This window comes from Salvia miltiorrhiza, chromosome 1 (assembly GCF_028751815.1).
Source record: "Salvia miltiorrhiza cultivar Shanhuang (shh) chromosome 1, IMPLAD_Smil_shh, whole genome shotgun sequence".
Taxonomy (NCBI): Eukaryota; Viridiplantae; Streptophyta; class Magnoliopsida; order Lamiales; family Lamiaceae; genus Salvia; species Salvia miltiorrhiza.
The window spans coordinates 62253814-62271052 of NC_080387.1; the positions used below are offsets into that span (position 1 = coordinate 62253814).

The 17239-nt window shown below is 31.9% G+C and overlaps 3 protein-coding genes across 8 annotated transcripts in view; 1 reads left to right on the forward strand and 2 right to left on the reverse strand.

Moving 5' to 3' along the window:
* Positions 1-17239, reverse strand: part of LOC131001622 (H/ACA ribonucleoprotein complex subunit 4) — an 806367-nt gene that overhangs the window by 782570 nt on the left and 6558 nt on the right. The gene's annotated exons all lie outside the window — the stretch shown is intronic.
* Positions 8268-11730, forward strand: LOC131002234 (probable U3 small nucleolar RNA-associated protein 11). Of its 5 annotated transcripts, none has more exons than XM_057928751.1 (10): positions 8268-8358; positions 8865-9115; positions 9826-9891; positions 9988-10078; positions 10157-10248; positions 10331-10424; positions 10512-10591; positions 11041-11124; positions 11247-11346; positions 11429-11730. In XM_057928751.1, exons 3-10 carry the CDS (start codon positions 9836-9838, stop codon positions 11519-11521), a joined length of 690 nt encoding a protein of 229 aa, XP_057784734.1. In that variant the 5' UTR covers positions 8268-8358; positions 8865-9115; positions 9826-9835; the 3' UTR covers positions 11522-11730. The 5 variants fall into 5 exon arrangements, with proteins under 5 accessions (XP_057784734.1, XP_057784730.1, XP_057784729.1 ...); XM_057928747.1 differs by having other exon boundaries at positions 8280-8358; positions 8858-9115; XM_057928746.1 differs by lacking the exon at positions 8268-8358 and having other exon boundaries at positions 8404-9115; positions 9799-9891.
* Positions 13797-16105, reverse strand: LOC131001958 (L-2-hydroxyglutarate dehydrogenase, mitochondrial). The gene is made up of 5 exons (XM_057928615.1): positions 15524-16105; positions 14873-15154; positions 14332-14768; positions 14095-14254; positions 13797-14020 (listed from the first exon to the last, which is right to left on the reverse strand). The coding sequence occupies exons 1-5, from the start codon at positions 15803-15805 to the stop codon at positions 13898-13900; spliced, it is 1284 nt and encodes a 427-aa protein (XP_057784598.1). The 5' UTR covers positions 15806-16105; the 3' UTR covers positions 13797-13897.

Below are 17239 nucleotides of genomic sequence, written 5' to 3' on the forward strand. Positions count from 1 at the left end.
CTAAGGATTCAAGATTCTTAGTAAGAAACTTATAATTATAACTTAAGAATATTAATTTGATTAGTGATTCACTCATCAATCATCACTAATCCAATATTATCACTAAGAATTCAAGATTCTTAGTAAGAAACTTATAATTATAACTTAAGAATGTTAATTTGATTAGTGATTCACTCATCAATCATCACTAATCCAAGATTATTACTAAGAATTCAAGATTCTTAGTAAGAATCTTATAATTATAACTTAAGAATGCTAATTTGATTAGTGATTCACTCATCAATCATCACTAATCTAAGATTATTACTAAGAATTCAAGATTCTTAGTAAGAAACTTATAATTATAACTTAAGAATGTTAATTTGATTAGTGATTCACTCATCAATCATCACTAATCCAAGATTATTACTAAGAATTCAAGATTCTTAGTAAGAATCTTATAATTATAACTTAAGAATGCTAATTTGATTAGTGATTCACTAATCAATCATCACTAATCTAAGATTATTACTAAGAATTCAAGATTCTTAGTAAGAAACTTATAATTATAACTTAAGAATGTTAATTTGATTAGTGATTCACTCATCAATCATCACTAATCCAAGATTATTACTAAGAATTCAAGATTCTTAGTAAGAAACTTATAATTATAACTTAAGAATGTTAATTTGATTAGTGATTCACTCATCAATCATCACTAATCCAAGATTATTACTAAGAATTCAAGATTCTTAGTAAGAAACTTATAATTATAACTTAAGAATGTTAATTTGATTAGTGATTCACTCATCAATCATCACTAATCCAAGATTATCACTAAGAATTCAAGATTCTTAGTAAGATTATTACTAAGAATTCAAGATTCTTAGTAAGAATCTTATAATTATAACTTAAGAATGTTAATTTGATTAATGATTCACTCATCAATCATCACTAATCTAAGATTATTACTAAGGATTCAAGATTCTTAGTAAGAAACTTATAATTATAACTTAAGAATATTAATTTGATTAGTGATTCACTCATCAATCATCACTAATCCAATATTATCACTAAGAATTCAAGATTCTTAGTAAGAAACTTATAATTATAACTTAAGAATGTTAATTTGATTAGTGATTCACTCATCAATCATCACTAATCCAAGATTATTACTAAGAATTCAAGATTCTTAGTAAGAATCTTATAATTATAACTTAAGAATGCTAATTTGATTAGTGATTCACTCATCAATCATCACTAATCTAAGATTATTACTAAGAATTCAAGATTCTTAGTAAGAAACTTATAATTATAACTTAAGAATGTTAATTTGATTAGTGATTCACTCATCAATCATCACTAATCCAAGATTATTACTAAGAATTCAAGATTCTTAGTAAGAATCTTATAATTATAACTTAAGAATGCTAATTTGATTAGTGATTCACTAATCAATCATCACTAATCTAAGATTATTACTAAGAATTCAAGATTCTTAGTAAGAAACTTATAATTATAACTTAAAAATGTTAATTTGATTAGTGATTCACTCATCAATCATCACTAATCCAAGATTATTACTAAGAATTCAAGATTCTTAGTAAGAAACTTATAATTATAACTTAAGAATGTTAATTTGATTAGTGATTCACTCATCAATCATCACTAATCCAAGATTATTACTAAGAATTCAAGATTCTTAGTAAGAAACTTATAATTATAACTTAAGAATGTTAATTTGATTAGTGATTCACTCATCAATCATCACTAATCCAAGATTATCACTAAGAATTCAAGATTCTTAGTAAGATTATTACTAAGAATTCAAGATTCTTAGTAAGAATCTTATAATTATAACTTAAGAATGTTAATTTGATTAATGATTCACTCATCAATCATCACTAATCTAAGATTATTACTAAGGATTCAAGATTCTTAGTAAGAAACTTATAATTATAACTTAAGAATATTAATTTGATTAGTGATTCACTCATCAATCATCACTAATCCAAGATTATCACTAAGAATTCAAGATTCTTAGTAAGAAACTTATAATTATAACTTAAGAATGTTAATTTGATTAGTGATTCACTCATCAATCATCACTAATCCAAGATTATTACTAAGAATTCAAGATTCTTAGTAAGAAACTTATAATTATAACTTAAGAATGTTAATTTGATTAGTGATTCACTCATCAATCATCACTAATCCAAGATTATCACTAAGAATTCAAGATTCTTAGTAAGATTATTACTAAGAATTCAAGATTCTTAGTAAGAATCTTATAATTATAACTTAAGAATGTTAATTTGATTAATGATTCACTCATCAATCATCACTAATCTAAGATTATTACTAAGGATTCAAGATTCTTAGTAAGAAACTTATAATTATAACTTAAGAATATTAATTTGATTAGTGATTCACTCATCAATCATCACTAATCCAAGATTATCACTAAGAATTCAAGATTCTTAGTAAGAAACTTATAATTATAACTTAAGAATGTTAATTTGATTAGTGATTCACTCATCAATCATCACCAATCCAAGATTATTACTAAGAATTCAAGATTCTTAGTAAGAATCTTATAATTATAACTTAAGAATGTTAATTTGATTAATGATTCACTCATCAATCATCACTAATGTAAGATATTACTTAAGAATTCAAGATTCTTAGTAAGAATCTTATAATTATAACTTAAGAATGTTAATTTGATTGGTGATTCACTCATCAATCATCACTACTCTAATATTATTGCTAAACATTCAAAATTGTTAGTGAGAAACTGATAATTATAACTTAATAATGTTAATTTGATTAGTGATTCACTCATCAATCAACACTAAGGTTATGAATGGTGTATAAACTAGATTGATAAAAAAAAAATCGAAAATTAATAATAAATTAATTAATAAATATTTTTCTGACATAAAAATAAGAACGGAAACGAGCCCAATCCGTAATTAACAACATTTTTTGTATATCATCTCGACATATTCTAAGGTTATGAATTATATATGATATTGTATATTGAAGTAGACTTTAAATGAATTAATAGATACTATATATATCAATAATACGAGTGTTCTGTACTTGTGACCATTCGAAAAGAACTTCAAGGTTAAGCGTGCTTGACTTAGAGCACAACTAAGATGGGTGACCGACTGAGAAGTTCGTCTAAATTATGCAATACTGTATAAATACCGAAATAAATTGTGGATATACAATAAAATAAATAAATAAATAAATAAATAAATAAAATAAAAAAATAAATTAAAAAATATTACCGAGGGCAAATGCCGTCGGTAATTACCGACGGCATTTTGCCCTCGGTAATACCTTGAACAACTCCGGCGTGTACGCCACCACCGTCCGGTGGAAATTACCGACGGTGATCTCGCCGCCGCTAATTACCGACGGCATTTGCCGTCGGTAATTTTCTGGCAACTCTCCGTCGTTCAACGACGGTATTTAACGGCGGAAATGCCGGCGGCTTCGCCGCCGTTAATTGCCGGCGGCGGCCAATCGCCGTCGGTAATGGCGTTACCGACGAGCCGGTTAGCGACGGCGAGTTGCCGCCGGTAACCTTTATCACCGGCGGCCGTGTCTTATTACCGACGGCAAAATGCCGTCGGTAATCGTGGGTTTTTTTGTAGTGCAATTAATAAATATTTATTTTTAAATAATTAATTAATAAATATTTAAAAATTAAATTTAGAATTTTACAGTTTACATTAAATTCAAAAGTACATAAGATTTTTATTATGTGTTTGTTCTTTAATTTTTACAAACTCTTGATTGTAGAAGTAAATGGATTTATCTAGATGTGATAATTTTTGCTTATTCATAGTATTTTAATTTTTGCTTATAGCTTTAAAAAAAAAAAAAAAAACGGTTTGGACCAAACCGAACCGAAAATTTACGGTTCGGTTTTGACCAGTCAAACGGTTTGGTTTGGTTCGAAATTTTTTAGGCGGTTTGGGTATTTCGGTTCGGTTTCAACCCAACCCGCCCGAATGCTCACCCCTACAGTGTACCACATTTTATGTCCCACTTTCAATTCTGTTTAATTTCTTATATATATTTTCTTCAGTTTCAATTTTATATGCTTTAGTTTAATTTTGTGATTATTAACTAGGGTTTATTCCATCAATTTAGGGTATATAATTAATTTTTATCATTTAATTTCACTTTTATTAGCTAATAATAGGTTGATAAATTCAAAGTGATGGTATATACTTTTCAAAAAATTTAATTTTTTGAAATAAATATTAAATATAATTCATAGTATTATAATAAATTTTATTTTTATAAAAAATATTTTTAAAATAATAGATATAAACATGGGACACAGTGACACACATAAGATTGTGGGACACTGAATCTCATCCCTGAAACTTGGAAAAGTAGGATAAAATTGAAATGACGGTTTGCCATCAAAAGAGAGGTTTTTTTTTCCTCCAAAAAAAAAAATATTTCTTTATTTTTATTTTCCTTCTGTTTTACTAGTATTATCTTTTTAAGAGGAGACGACAAGGATCTTCATAGTGCTTTGTTCCAATTAAATAGATCAATTTTTTTGATAAAATTAATATTTTAAATATATTTAATAATAAAGTGAATAATTGATTAGATGTTTACTTGATTATATTTACTCCATATAAGAAATTTCACAACGTAATTGGGACGATTCAAAAAAGAATATTGATCAAGTTAATTGAGATGAAGAAAGTAAAATTTGAATTTGATGGAGAAAGAGTCTCACAAATTAAAAACAATATCAATTAATAAAATTATTTTTAAACATAGATTAAAAAGATGTTTTGAAAATAGATAAAAATAAAAGTAAATGAAGATGTTTCATGGAGGCAAAGAGTATTTTATTTGTTGCATGGACTAACCAACAATTGATAAATTACATCATGTGCTCCACTACTAGTCGATTAACGCATATCCTTCCAAATTCTATATTGAGTTTTAAATCGAGATTTTACTTTAGATATCCAATCTTCATAGTTTTTTCTAAATTAGTTATATACGTATATAATAACTTTAATTTAAATGTTTAGTTGTGAAATAGCACATGACATTTACTTGAACTTTTATTCTTTTTTAATAGTTTTTAAAATATTGAAATTAAAATACCATGTAGTATTAATTTTTCTACAATGAAAAATATTCAATTTTTCAACGATAAATATGTGTAGTTCATAAGTTAAACATTAATCTTGTTTTAGTGGTACATAAACAGACTTTACTGTTCTCAAGAGGACACCAAGCAGTCGAACTCTTGTCTACGAACAGTGAGATTCAGGGTTCAAATCCCACCGCTCCCCTCTCCCAAGTCAAAATAAAAATAAAATAAGACATGCTTTAATTACTAGAAAAAAAAAAGAGGATATATATTGTAACTACACAAAGCTAATATGATGTATTGTCCGATCAAAAAAAAAATATGATGTATTGTAACTACACCCATCGATTTGATTAGTTCGTTTTTGCACAGCTCTAGTGAGGATAAATTATGAGTCTGAAATCCTAAATTAATTAGGTGCACTCAGTAGTATATATAGTCGACAAAATGGAAAATCGTTCCTCCTCCTCAGTTGATGAATAAATGAGTTTTTTGGATACTTTTTGTAAGATTATTTTTCTGGAGAATGACTAAGTTTTCGCTTAGATGATGCATCGTTTTCCACAAAATTTCCGTTACTTTTTAATTTACTAGTATTTGGGAAAACAAAATTGGGGAAAATGCGTAAAACTGGACTTTTCTGGTTTCGTGCCTTCGGGTGGGTGTGTTTTGTGGACCTTGGTGAACATGTCCAATTTCAGTGTAATTTCATGGAAGTTTCGATACATATTTTAATTATTCGACTAGTCTTTTCACTTTTGTACTAGAAATCACGAAATTTGAATTATGCACGCATGTCCAATAATATTTTATACTCTATGTAAGTTCAGTGACGATATAGTCTATATCAATACAATAAATTAAGAAATAAAATTATTGACCATTTCTCTTGATTTATAATATCTCTTCTCTTTCAAAAAAATAAAATATTATTTTGCAACAGATCATTTATATCATTTTCCATGAGGCTATAAAATCTAGTGCTTTATTCTTTTGTCTTTATTTAATCACTTCGAGTGTTTGATGGTTTCCGTTCGTTAGATAGATGTTTTGCTTACTTTATATAATGCTAATACGCAATGTAATCATAATTTATAATCTGTTTGATTATCTTTATATATGGGTATCCTATCAGCTCGTTCCCATTTTTCCATTTAAAAAATAATTGTGGAAGAGTTTTTGTGCGACATCATTTCACTTTACATAAATCGATATCTAAATTTAAATCATGACTAATGATATATTTTTTTTGGTCAGGAAAAGATTGATATTAATAGATCAAGGTACTAGAAGTACCGAAGAAAAAAGAAGGATACAAAGGAAGAGAGAAAGCAAGGGGGTTTAAAGAACCCCCAGTGGCTAATGATATACTATATGTAATTACAAATGCAACAAAATAATAAGTATGCCATTGAAATAATAATTTTTAGATATATTTTCTTATATTCTCAAAGTTGTGTTTTCTGCAATTGGATTTAAAGTGCGATTAAGAGGGTGTTTGGCTAAGCTTATTTTAAAGAGCTTATAAGCTCTTGGAACTTATAAGATGTTTTAAGAGCTTATAAGATGTTATTTTTAAGAGCTTATAAGTTGTCAAAATGTTTGGATAAATGAGCTTATAAGCTAGAGAGAGAATTTTTTTTGCTAGAGAAAGAAAATGTTTTTTTAGAGAGAGAAAATCGAAAAAAAATGAACTTAAATTATATATGATGAAAATAATAAATTATAGTTGAAAAATATTTGTAAAAAGATTGTTGCATATGAGATTATGAAAAAATAAGTTGGGATAGAGAAACTTATTTTTTGGGGAGCTTATAAGCTCTTGGAGATTATTTTTGGAGCTTATAAACTGTTGAATAGCTTATTTTGCCAAACACTTTAAAGGAGCTTATAAACTCTTAAACAACTTATAAGCTATTTTGAGGAGCTTATAAGCTCAGCCAAACACCCTCTAACTTGCGCACACAATAACGACATTTCTTCCTTCTTTACAAACGAGAGAGAGAGAGAGAGAGAGCTTTGTTATTTTTCCATGATATCTATTGATGTTAGTTATGTAGATCGACAACGAAATTTGAATTCATAACTTATTCTTTATGTAAATTATAGCGAGATTATTATTTCATTTTAGTAAAATTTTATAAACTCAATACACGTATATTTAGTTATTTGTTACCATTAATAAATATACATCCTAAATATTAAAAAAAAAAAAAGAAGTCCGACCGTGGACTCTATCAATCAAACAACCACAAGTGGGGAGAAGTGGGCTTTGAAATTTGGTAGATGGTGCAAAGATGTGGTTGTCAAAGTCTGCAGATGATAAGCCCATTCATAACAAGAAAACGACCGTATCCCATGCCTCGTTAACATCTATCTTCAATTATGAGAATGATGTTTGCAATCAAAGACGCCCAAAAATCTACCATTTCTTTCCATGCCAGATACACATGTTTAATCTTTGCTCACATTTTTATTAAATTCCCACTACTATTTTATCATCAACATCCAACTCTTATTTGTCTCACACCAATTTAGTCAAGCCCTCTCAATTCTAATGCTCAATTCATCTACAATTATTTTATCTCTACACAAGGAAATTTAGTATAAATACTACATTTAATTTTTATTTTAAAATAATGGATGAAATTCTTGCTAATAGATCGGATTATGCCTATTTCTATTGTGACCAATCTCTAGATTGGCCCAATTATGCTCCAACCCATTAGCCCATTAGATTTTTATTATCAGAAATAAATATGTAATCTCTAAGTTTGCTCAGCAGGAAATGAATAATATAATCATATCATATTGAGCCCAAAATTTCAAGAAAATCAATGAAAACATAGCTCACAAAGAAATTGTAGAACTACAATCAATTTTTATTTTTTCAATTGTAATTGATAACTAACATCAACAATATTTTTTTATTGATTTTGAATTCTGATCCGCTGAGGAAATTAAATTATAAGTTTATAACATTGGACACACTAAACCATGAGTTAAATTTTATTACATAATCGTCGTGTATTTATTTTTCAAACAATTGTGTTGGGTTTGATGGGCTGGGCTTTTTATATGAAACTGTTGGTTGGGCCTAGGCCCAAATCATTACCCCATTGTTTCAGAAATTGGTTAAGGCGCTACAATCTCCTTATCTTCGACGCACACGCTCCTTATTCACGGCCGCGGCGGTGCTGACTGCTGACCTCCGATTCTTAACCCTACATCAAGTACGTTACTGTTTGTACCTTATTTTATTTAGGCTTTTGTTGTGGAATTTCTGTATTAGGTGCTGACTCTTAAAATGGTTTCTGAAACTTTTCTTTTGTTTATGAGCTTTGTTTTATCTAAATACTTGTTTATTTGGTTAATTTAGGTTTTTGTTGTAAAATTTGTGTAATAGGTGGGTAGTCTTAATATGATTTCTGAAACTTTACTTTTGTTTTTGAGCCCCTTTTTTTTTAATCTAAATTTTTCGGTTAACCGAATCGAAAAAATTGGTTAATCGGTTAATCGATAACCGATTTTTACCTATTCGGTTCGATTACCGGTGCTGTTAGTTTTCGTTAACCGGTTAATCGGAGTTAATCGATTTAATCCGTCGAATTTAACCGGTGTATCACTATTAATTAATTTATTTATTTATATATATTTCATATTAGAATTTATGAAATTGCCAAATTAGTTAGTCGGTCTAGGGCAGAGGTAGATTCAAACTTCACTTGTTAGCACTCAGCCCGTCAGCCGCGCTTCTGCTGTCGCCGTCGGCGCCTCTTCCCACCGGCCACCGGCGCCACTTATCCCTCGGTCTACGGCGCCTCTGTGGGACCCTGTTTGAGCTACCCCTCGGTCCACAGATATTCTTCACGTCGGCTCACCGGTCACCGTTGCAGTCGCCTCACCGGTCGTCACCACCACCACCAGCCTCCGCCTCAGCCGCGTCACCGGTCGTCTCCGTCGCAGGCTTGCAGCTAGCCTTCCCCTTCGGTAAGTAAGCCCTCAATTTTTAGGGCTTGAAATTCGAAATTTCGAATTGAGAATGAAGCCCTCAGTTTATGTTTAGCTTGTACTTGTTCAGTGGAAGATTTGTTAATTGAGTAGTAGATTTGTCATTTGTAACTCAAATTTGTGGTCACCATTGAAACAAAAGCTGGGAATACATTTGTTAATGTAGAAAGAATTCTGTCATATAAACTATGAAGGTTACTGAAGTTGGCAATCTTAACTTTATGGGAAAAAGTTGAATTCTACATATATATTCACTGATTCAAGTTCAGGCGTTTTGACAAACTGCTTATGCTTAAACTGATTTTTATCACATTCCCATATCTTTATATATGAAACCATATTTCTATTTCTTCTGTTAGGCATTTCCCACTTATGCACACCATATTTCATTTGAAATAATAGAAGTGCAGTGCAAGTACGAATTTATTCGATTTTTTTTTGAATTTGTTAATTCGGTTAATTTGCCTCATTAACCGGTTAATCGGTTAACTGAACTAACCGGATTTCTAAACGATTTAGAAAATAGCCGAATTAACCGGTTAATCGGTTAACCGAACCTTAAACTGGTTCGATTTTCGGATATTACTTCGGCTGTTAACTGGTTCCGGTTAACCGATTACCAGCCCTAAATTCTAAGTAGTTATTTATTTTGGTTAATTTAGGTTTTTGTTGTGAAATTTCTGTAACAGGTGCGTGAAAATGTCGTCTTTGAGGAATGCTCTCCCGAGAAAAGCTCACAAGGAGCGTTCTCAGCCGTGAGTGTTCTTTTCTATTTTTTGTTCATAATTTCAAATTTTTTGATTGTTTTGATTTTATGTAATCGTTTGTTGATTTGTTTGGTGGTATGCCAGGCATTCGAGGAAGAAATTTGGGCTGCTTGAGAAGCATAAGGACTATGTCGAACGTGCACGTGCCTTCCACAGAAAAGAGGAAACATTGCAAGTAAGTTTTTGTTCAAGAATGAATTTTGTGATATTTTGAAGAGTTTATGCTGACATTGCCTATATATGCACAATATAGAAACTCAAGGAAAAGGCGGCGTTTAGGAATCCGGATGAGTTTTACTTCAAGATGATTAAATCAAAAACTGTTCGTGGAGTCCACAGAGAGGAGTAAGTTTAGAAAATGTTATCTGATTCGAAGGTTGTTTATTGTGACTGTGCATAATTTAGTATTTCTTATTGAATGGTGAAGGGGTGAAGCGAACAAGTACACCAAGGAAGAACTGATGTTGATGAAGACGCAAGATATTGGATATATTTTGCAGAAACTTCAAACAGAGAAAAAGGTTATCATCTTGCTTGGGGTCTTTGTATCTTAGTTGATAAAGTTGTTATATAGGTTTGATGTCTAAACATTGTTTGTTCTGATACAGAAAATTGAAAAGCTAAATGCTACACTGCATTCTGTTGACAATCAGTCATCAACCCAACATGTTTACTATGCTGAAGATAGGTGAGTAGTTGTGAGTTCCTCGGTGATTCTTGTATACTTTTGTAGCGGAACTGATAAAGTAACTTCAAACTGAATCAGTAGGTTGAAGGCTGAAGATTTACTTTTCTTAGGAATCTAGTATACAGGACTTTAGTGTTTCTCATTTTCTTTGTCTTGATATTTTGTTGTAGGAAAGCATATGATTGCTAAATCTGAAGTTTTGTGTTTTAAGTTTTGGGAGATAAAAGCTTGCATCTTCCCTTTAAATATGAAGTGGTTTGGGATGGTTGCTCTCTTCCTGTTATAATAGCTTGTGTTTATATACCTATTTCCTAAAGTTTTGGTACCCACTGAGTGAAGTTTTCGGCTTACTTTATGGCATTGTTTGTGAATTGTCAATTGTGTTTTTCCAGCCTGCAAAGATATATTCTTAATCATTCCTTATTATTTATTTATTTATTTATTTTTAGGACTGAAGCAAGAGAAGTTCGAGCTCAGGCTTCTGAACACAGAGAAAATCACTCTTTTGAAGATTTGCCCAAAGATATTAAACGGTAATGAACTGATTTATTATAGATTACTCCTGTAATCATTTTAAATAATGCAAAACACATAACTTGTATGATATCTATTTTGAAAAAGAAAAAAAAAATCTGGCTGAAGTTACTGTATGCAGGAAGACAATTGCTTCGTACCGTGAGCTAGAAGCTAGAAGAAGCCGGGTTAAAGAGCTAGAGAAGATATACATGGATATGGCAATGCAGAAAGAATTGCAGGTATCAACATTGCCTTCTAATTTACTTGGAGCTCTTTGTTTTGTCTGGTGTTTGATGTAATCACTTATTTACTCTACGACAGAAAAAGGGCCGGAAACGGAAGCTTCGTGAAGATGAAATTGTTTGTCCAACGGCAGGACCTGTATTCAAATGGCGGCAGGAAAGAAAACGCTGAGGGAGCGAGAGAGGGAGGGAGGTGTGTAGCTCAATTTAATGTGCTGTTTTAGAACTATGAGATCAAGAGATAATGTTGCTGATGCAGTACCTATAGTAGTAGAAATATGTGCTAATTCAAGAAACAAGAAGCATTTGAAAATTAGGACTGTATTCTCATAAACTAATATCTTATTTCTTATACCAACAAGGTTATATGGTCGACAGCAATATCGGGTGCATCTGAAAAAAATAAAAATTTGTCTTTAAGATATATAATAATGTGCAGGGATGAAATTATACGTGGAAGTATGTGCTCCCACATTGCCTTTTCACGATAGTTTATTTCTCTTTAAATTGAGTGACATGGGCCTCCTAGGATGGGTGTGGGGCCGGGATTACACTTGCTTGCATTTAACCCTAAACCTTCTCTGTAATCAGAGTTGTATAGTTTACGGGTTATTTCTCCAGTGTTTTTTCCTTATAAAAACGGCGATGCCCTGTGCGTGTGTCTCCCGGAGTTGATTTACCCCGCCGGTGGTTTGAAGGTGGTGCTGCTTGGCATGTTTGGACACATGCTTTGCGGTCACTCGTTGTCCTCGCCACTCGGAGCACCCTTTTTAAAAAATTCATTTATGTATTGTTAGCATGTAATCGTTATTTTATTTTGTTAGTTAATGCTTGCACCGTGAATCCTCAAAATTCATGTATATATTGTTAGTGTGTAATCGTTATTTTACCTTAACAACAAAAATCTTCTTATACAATATTAAAATAATTCTATCTTATATGGTATCATCAATTCTCACCATTTTAAAATCTCTCGATTTTCCTTTATTTGTTATTATTCTTATTATACAATTCTTAAATTATACTATATTTTATTTTTATTTGTATTTAATTTAATAATATATTCAAAATACCACCTTAATTCATGCATCATCTATATTTCCATATTTCTATTTATCTTAAGTACTCATAAGATTTTTACTCCATCCACATAAAATGTACTCACTTTAAACGACACAAATTTTAATAAAATAGTTGAGCGTATTGTAAGTGGAGTAAATGTCTCACTTTATCGTTAATGAAAATTTACCAAAAATAAAACGAGTACATTTATTTTGGACAAACAAAAATGATAAACTAGATACATTTTATATGGACAGAAAGAGTATTTAATTTTTTTAATGAGTAATTTGATTAATAATTTTTATTTCCTATTATTTCCAAAGATGTGTACTGAATTCACCAATTGTTCTTCATGGTTGAACTCATTCATCAGAAAATATTTAAAAAATTGTCTAACAATAATTATTTTTCATCACTTTTCAATTTATTTTCACTAGTAAATTCGAGTTTGAGACACGTGTATGTATATAAATTCTATTTTCTTTTCATTTTTTTAAGTAATGTAATTCGACTAATGATAAAATGCTCAATATGCATATCAAATTATAAAATCATAACAAAAGTTTTAATTTGATACGTATTACTATGTATTATGTGAAAAAGATTTTATGGTTCAAAAGTTATAAAGCACATGCATCCTGTCTTATTCGTCTTGTTAATAATTACATATAAATCATAGCCCACATTTTATTCCTTATAGTCCTTTTTTTTAAAATACTTTCAATAATAAATTAGAAATTTGCTATTTTACCCTCTATAGCTCAAATTAAATTAAATTTTAATTCATCATTCCAATTTCTTCGATTTCTATGATTTATATGTATTTATATTATATCCTTATTTATTGATAGTATCTAAAAAAAGGGGCTATAAGGAGTAAAATGTGGGCTATGATTTATATGTATTTATTAATAAAATAAGGATATAAAATGGTTTCTCATTATTTGTGAATAAATAAGGATATATTAGAATAAATACATATAAATTACATTTTATTCAAGGACGGTTAAATGTATTTTCTTATTAATAATTATGAAAAGTGATTTATCTATTATAGCTTTTGTTTCTATCTCTCATCTCTTTTGGAGACGAGTGATTGAGTATTTTTGTACCCAAAAGTAGAATTTCTCCAATATCACTCTTTTAATGGAATATGAATCAAGTCAAACTAGCTTAAACGATAAAAATAATCAATGGCGTTGAGATATCCCAAAATTTCAATCCATAAAAATAAACAAAGAATTACCCTTCCTATTTTTATCTACCAAGACTAATCCTCTAAAATAAATGTCCCTTTAAGTTTTGGTAGCCCGTGAGTCAAGTTTTTTGCTTACGTGATCACATTGTTCGCCAATAGTGTTTTTTCTAGTCTCTTTTATGCGCTGTTTTGTGGGAAGTAAGAATTTGGTATGCATAGATTCAGCAACACAACTAAGTCTTTCAATTCTTAATCATCGCATACATAAAAGGTTGAAGGATGTGGTAATTAATTGAAATGATGTGATAATTGAGGTACAACATGCTCTGCAATGGCCATACTTGCAGTTAAGCCAGGTGATTCGATACCAAACAGGTTTACCAAACCTCGTACGCCATGAAGCTTCTCTCCCTGCACCCACAATACCATCTCTATTAAGCTTCATGCACACCAAACAACTCATACATGCTTATGCTTCCACTCACCTGCACTACAAAATCACTTGGAATCTGCTGCTTCCCACAAAGCTTGGGTCGAATACCGGCATACCCCGCTTCCAACGATCCATCCCTTAGATCTGGATAGTACTTCCTTATTTCTGGGTAAAAACGATTTGCACCATCTCCTCCCACAGAATAATCAAACCTTGTATCACACAAAAACATGATTTCTAGCATATTCACATGGTTTCCAGATATTAACATTCTAGAATTATATCTTACAAGTTGAGCCAGTTTGAGACCTCGTCCACACCATCAATCCACTCGACATCAGGGCCGAACTTCACCTGGCCGTTCAAATCCAAAGTGACATGAACCCCGAGCCCACCATCTTCCGGTAGGGGATAGATCAGATGCTGGAAGGGAGGCGATCTTACATTTGACAACGTAAAGTAGCAGCCACGAGCAAAGTAGGGCGTTGGGACGATCCCATCATCTAGGCCGTGAATCCTCTTGGCAAGAGGCAGAGCACCCAGGCCAGCAGAGTTCACAACAATTCTGGGACTAAGAATTAGATCGGGCTTCAAGGGAGACGCCCTGTCCCAGTTTCTAAGGGACTCGCTCTCACAAACGTACAGCTGAAGTCGGCCTCCCTCGTATCTACCACCAATCACACTAGTATTGTAAGAGAAGATGGCTCCATGGCTCTCAGCTTCCCCCTAAATGCTACATTCCTATCAATGCGGCTCTAAAAACAGCAAACCTTATACACAACAAACTTTTTATTTTCTTATCATTCATCTGGACAAAAATAGATACATACCAGCAGCGAGAGCATCAAAGAATGGGAATCAATGATCCCAGAAACGGGCGATAGCAAGGCTTTGGTGCAGTAGAGCTGTGGCTCGACACGCATAGCTTCTTCCCCGTCCATCATCCTCAAACCTTCCACTCCATTCTCAACCCCTCGACTCATCAACTCACTCAACTTGGGAACTTCTGAAGGCCGAGTGGCAACAATCAGCTTGCCAATCTGTTTATGAGGAATGCCATGTGCTCTACAATAGTCGTAGAGCAAATGCCTTCCTCTCACACACAAACGTGCCTGCTTTGCAAATCCACAACCCGAATGAATATAGTCTCCAGACATATAGCCATAACAAAATCTTCACAACATGATATTCACATTTCCCCCATAAACATAGTCTCAATAATACATAAGCCATCAAACACATTGGTATCCAAGGCATGTTCGTGATGGGAAATACTCCCTTTTCCATCCACATAATACCAATATCAGAATGCAAAAAACCAACCCTAATTTATTGCCTCTTTTTTCACATGCCTTCTAACACATAAAATGATAAAAGTTTCAGACATTGCAATACTCACAAAATCAAGAATCAGTTCCCATCAGCCAATATTTCATAAAATCAAGTATCAAAAAACCTAAAAAAGAAGAAAATGAAATTACCTTGAGGGAATTTGGAGGGTAATAAATACCAGCATGAATAACTTCACTGTTACGAGAACTGGAGCCAGTCCCAAAAGTCGGCGCCGACTCCACAACCAAAACCTCCCTCCCACCTTTCGCGGCAAGCTCACGCGCCACCGCCACGCCCACCACTCCGGCGCCTATCACCACCGCTTCCGCCGTTTCCTTGGGCACAGATTCCAAACTACCGGAAATCCACCCATCTTTCACGGCAGCCGACATAAGGGCCCGGGAAATCTTGATTGAGCTGTTGAGTCTCATAGTTTTCTTTTTTCCATCGGTAAACCACCCAATAAAAATGAAAATAAATTCTGACAGAAACAACGCAACTGCTCGACCATCCCAATCAAGATACAAGACAGAAGAAACATATACTCCACAATGTTCGTTTTAATCGGGCCGAATTGTTTAGTACTCCCTTCCTCCCAAACGAAATGTCATATTTCTTTTCGGCACGAGATTAAGAAATTTGTACTATAAAGTAGGTTGGTAGAAATTATTTAAATATTAAGTATAGAGTGAGAATGTATTGCCAAAAAAGGAAATAGGACATTTCGTTTGGAATAAAAAGGAAAATAAGACATTTCGTTTGGGACGGAGGGAGTAGTATTTTTATCGGTTTCAACAAAATTTAGTTTTGGATCGGCCCATTAGATGCTTTTGCCTCTACAGTTTTGCGTAGTCAATGTCATCAAATATGATTTCTTGATGGAGACTTACTTGCAAATTTCTGGTTTTGCTTCTTTGTGCGCCTTGAGATCAAAATTATCACTCTGCTTTTTCTTGATCGAGTCTTATGCTTACTTTATTTATCTGTGATCTCCTTTGCAAGCTTAAATTATGTTTTTAGTTGTTTCTATTTAAGGGATCATGGGCTATTCACTCTAATCAATAGGTTGGAGTTCGACTTCGATTAATTCAGTGTGCGTATGGAATGTGTGTGAGTGGTAATTAAAAGAAAAACTTTCAACCTACTTAAAATAACTTATTTACTTTTTCCTTTTTGAGTTAAGTACATCACTCAAGAGGCCTTTTTAGGTTGTCAAAAATGAATTACAGGCCCAATAAGCTCATTATATGAAATGGATTCTCAAAAATTAATTCAGAATCCCACAATTACTATTATTTGATCAAGAGACCAGAGGTGTCGAAAGGGAGGTTTTTATTCGGTCCGGCCCATTCTTTTATGGATCTGAAATAATTTTGGGTCCGGCCCAATTGGCCCGATTACATGTATTGGTATTGTAGGGCAGCCTGCCTAATAAACTGCTTGATTATTTTCAGCTTGTTGGTATGCAATTTGACAGCTCTATAAGAGAGCATTGCAATGAGGTTTTGTTAGTTTTGGCTACTAACAGGGTATTTAATATTTTGTAACAATTTCCTCATAATAATAATAATAATAATAATAATAATAAACAATAATTTTAATGATTAAGCTTAGTTCAGTTGATGAGACACTTTACCTCCAATTAATAGATGGGCAATTAGAATCAGGCTAGAGGGTTTAGTATGCATGTGGAGTCATTTTATATTTCTTTTTATAATATACAGTGAATTCATACGTGTTCTACATAAAATTCATATATTTTTGTTGGTTTGTAGTTTTTATTTTAAGAATTGTTTTTACTGTTGTCCTTCCCTATATATATATACACTGTCATCGCTTACTCTAATGAAGTTGGCAACATTAAA

Excerpts from the sequence above, each read along its gene's own strand:
- LOC131002234 (XM_057928751.1), top strand. The coding sequence starts at position 9,836 with ATGTCGTCTTTGAGGAATGCTCTCCCGAGAAAAGCTCACAAGGAGCGT. Across the intron at positions 10,592-11,040 it reads GTTTACTATGCTGAAGATAG|GACTGAAGCAAGAGAAGTTC; the intron begins GTGAGTAGTTGT and ends ATTTATTTTTAG. Across the intron at positions 11,347-11,428 it reads CAATGCAGAAAGAATTGCAG|AAAAAGGGCCGGAAACGGAA; the intron begins GTATCAACATTG and ends ACTCTACGACAG.
- LOC131001958 (XM_057928615.1), bottom strand. The coding sequence starts at position 15,805 with ATGAGACTCAACAGCTCAATCAAGATTTCCCGGGCCCTTATGTCGGCT. Across the intron at positions 15,155-15,523 it reads ACCCTCCAAATTCCCTCAAG|GCACGTTTGTGTGTGAGAGG; the intron begins GTAATTTCATTT and ends TTTGCAAAGCAG. Across the intron at positions 14,255-14,331 it reads GTCTCAAACTGGCTCAACTT|GTTTGATTATTCTGTGGGAG; the intron begins GTAAGATATAAT and ends GTGTGATACAAG.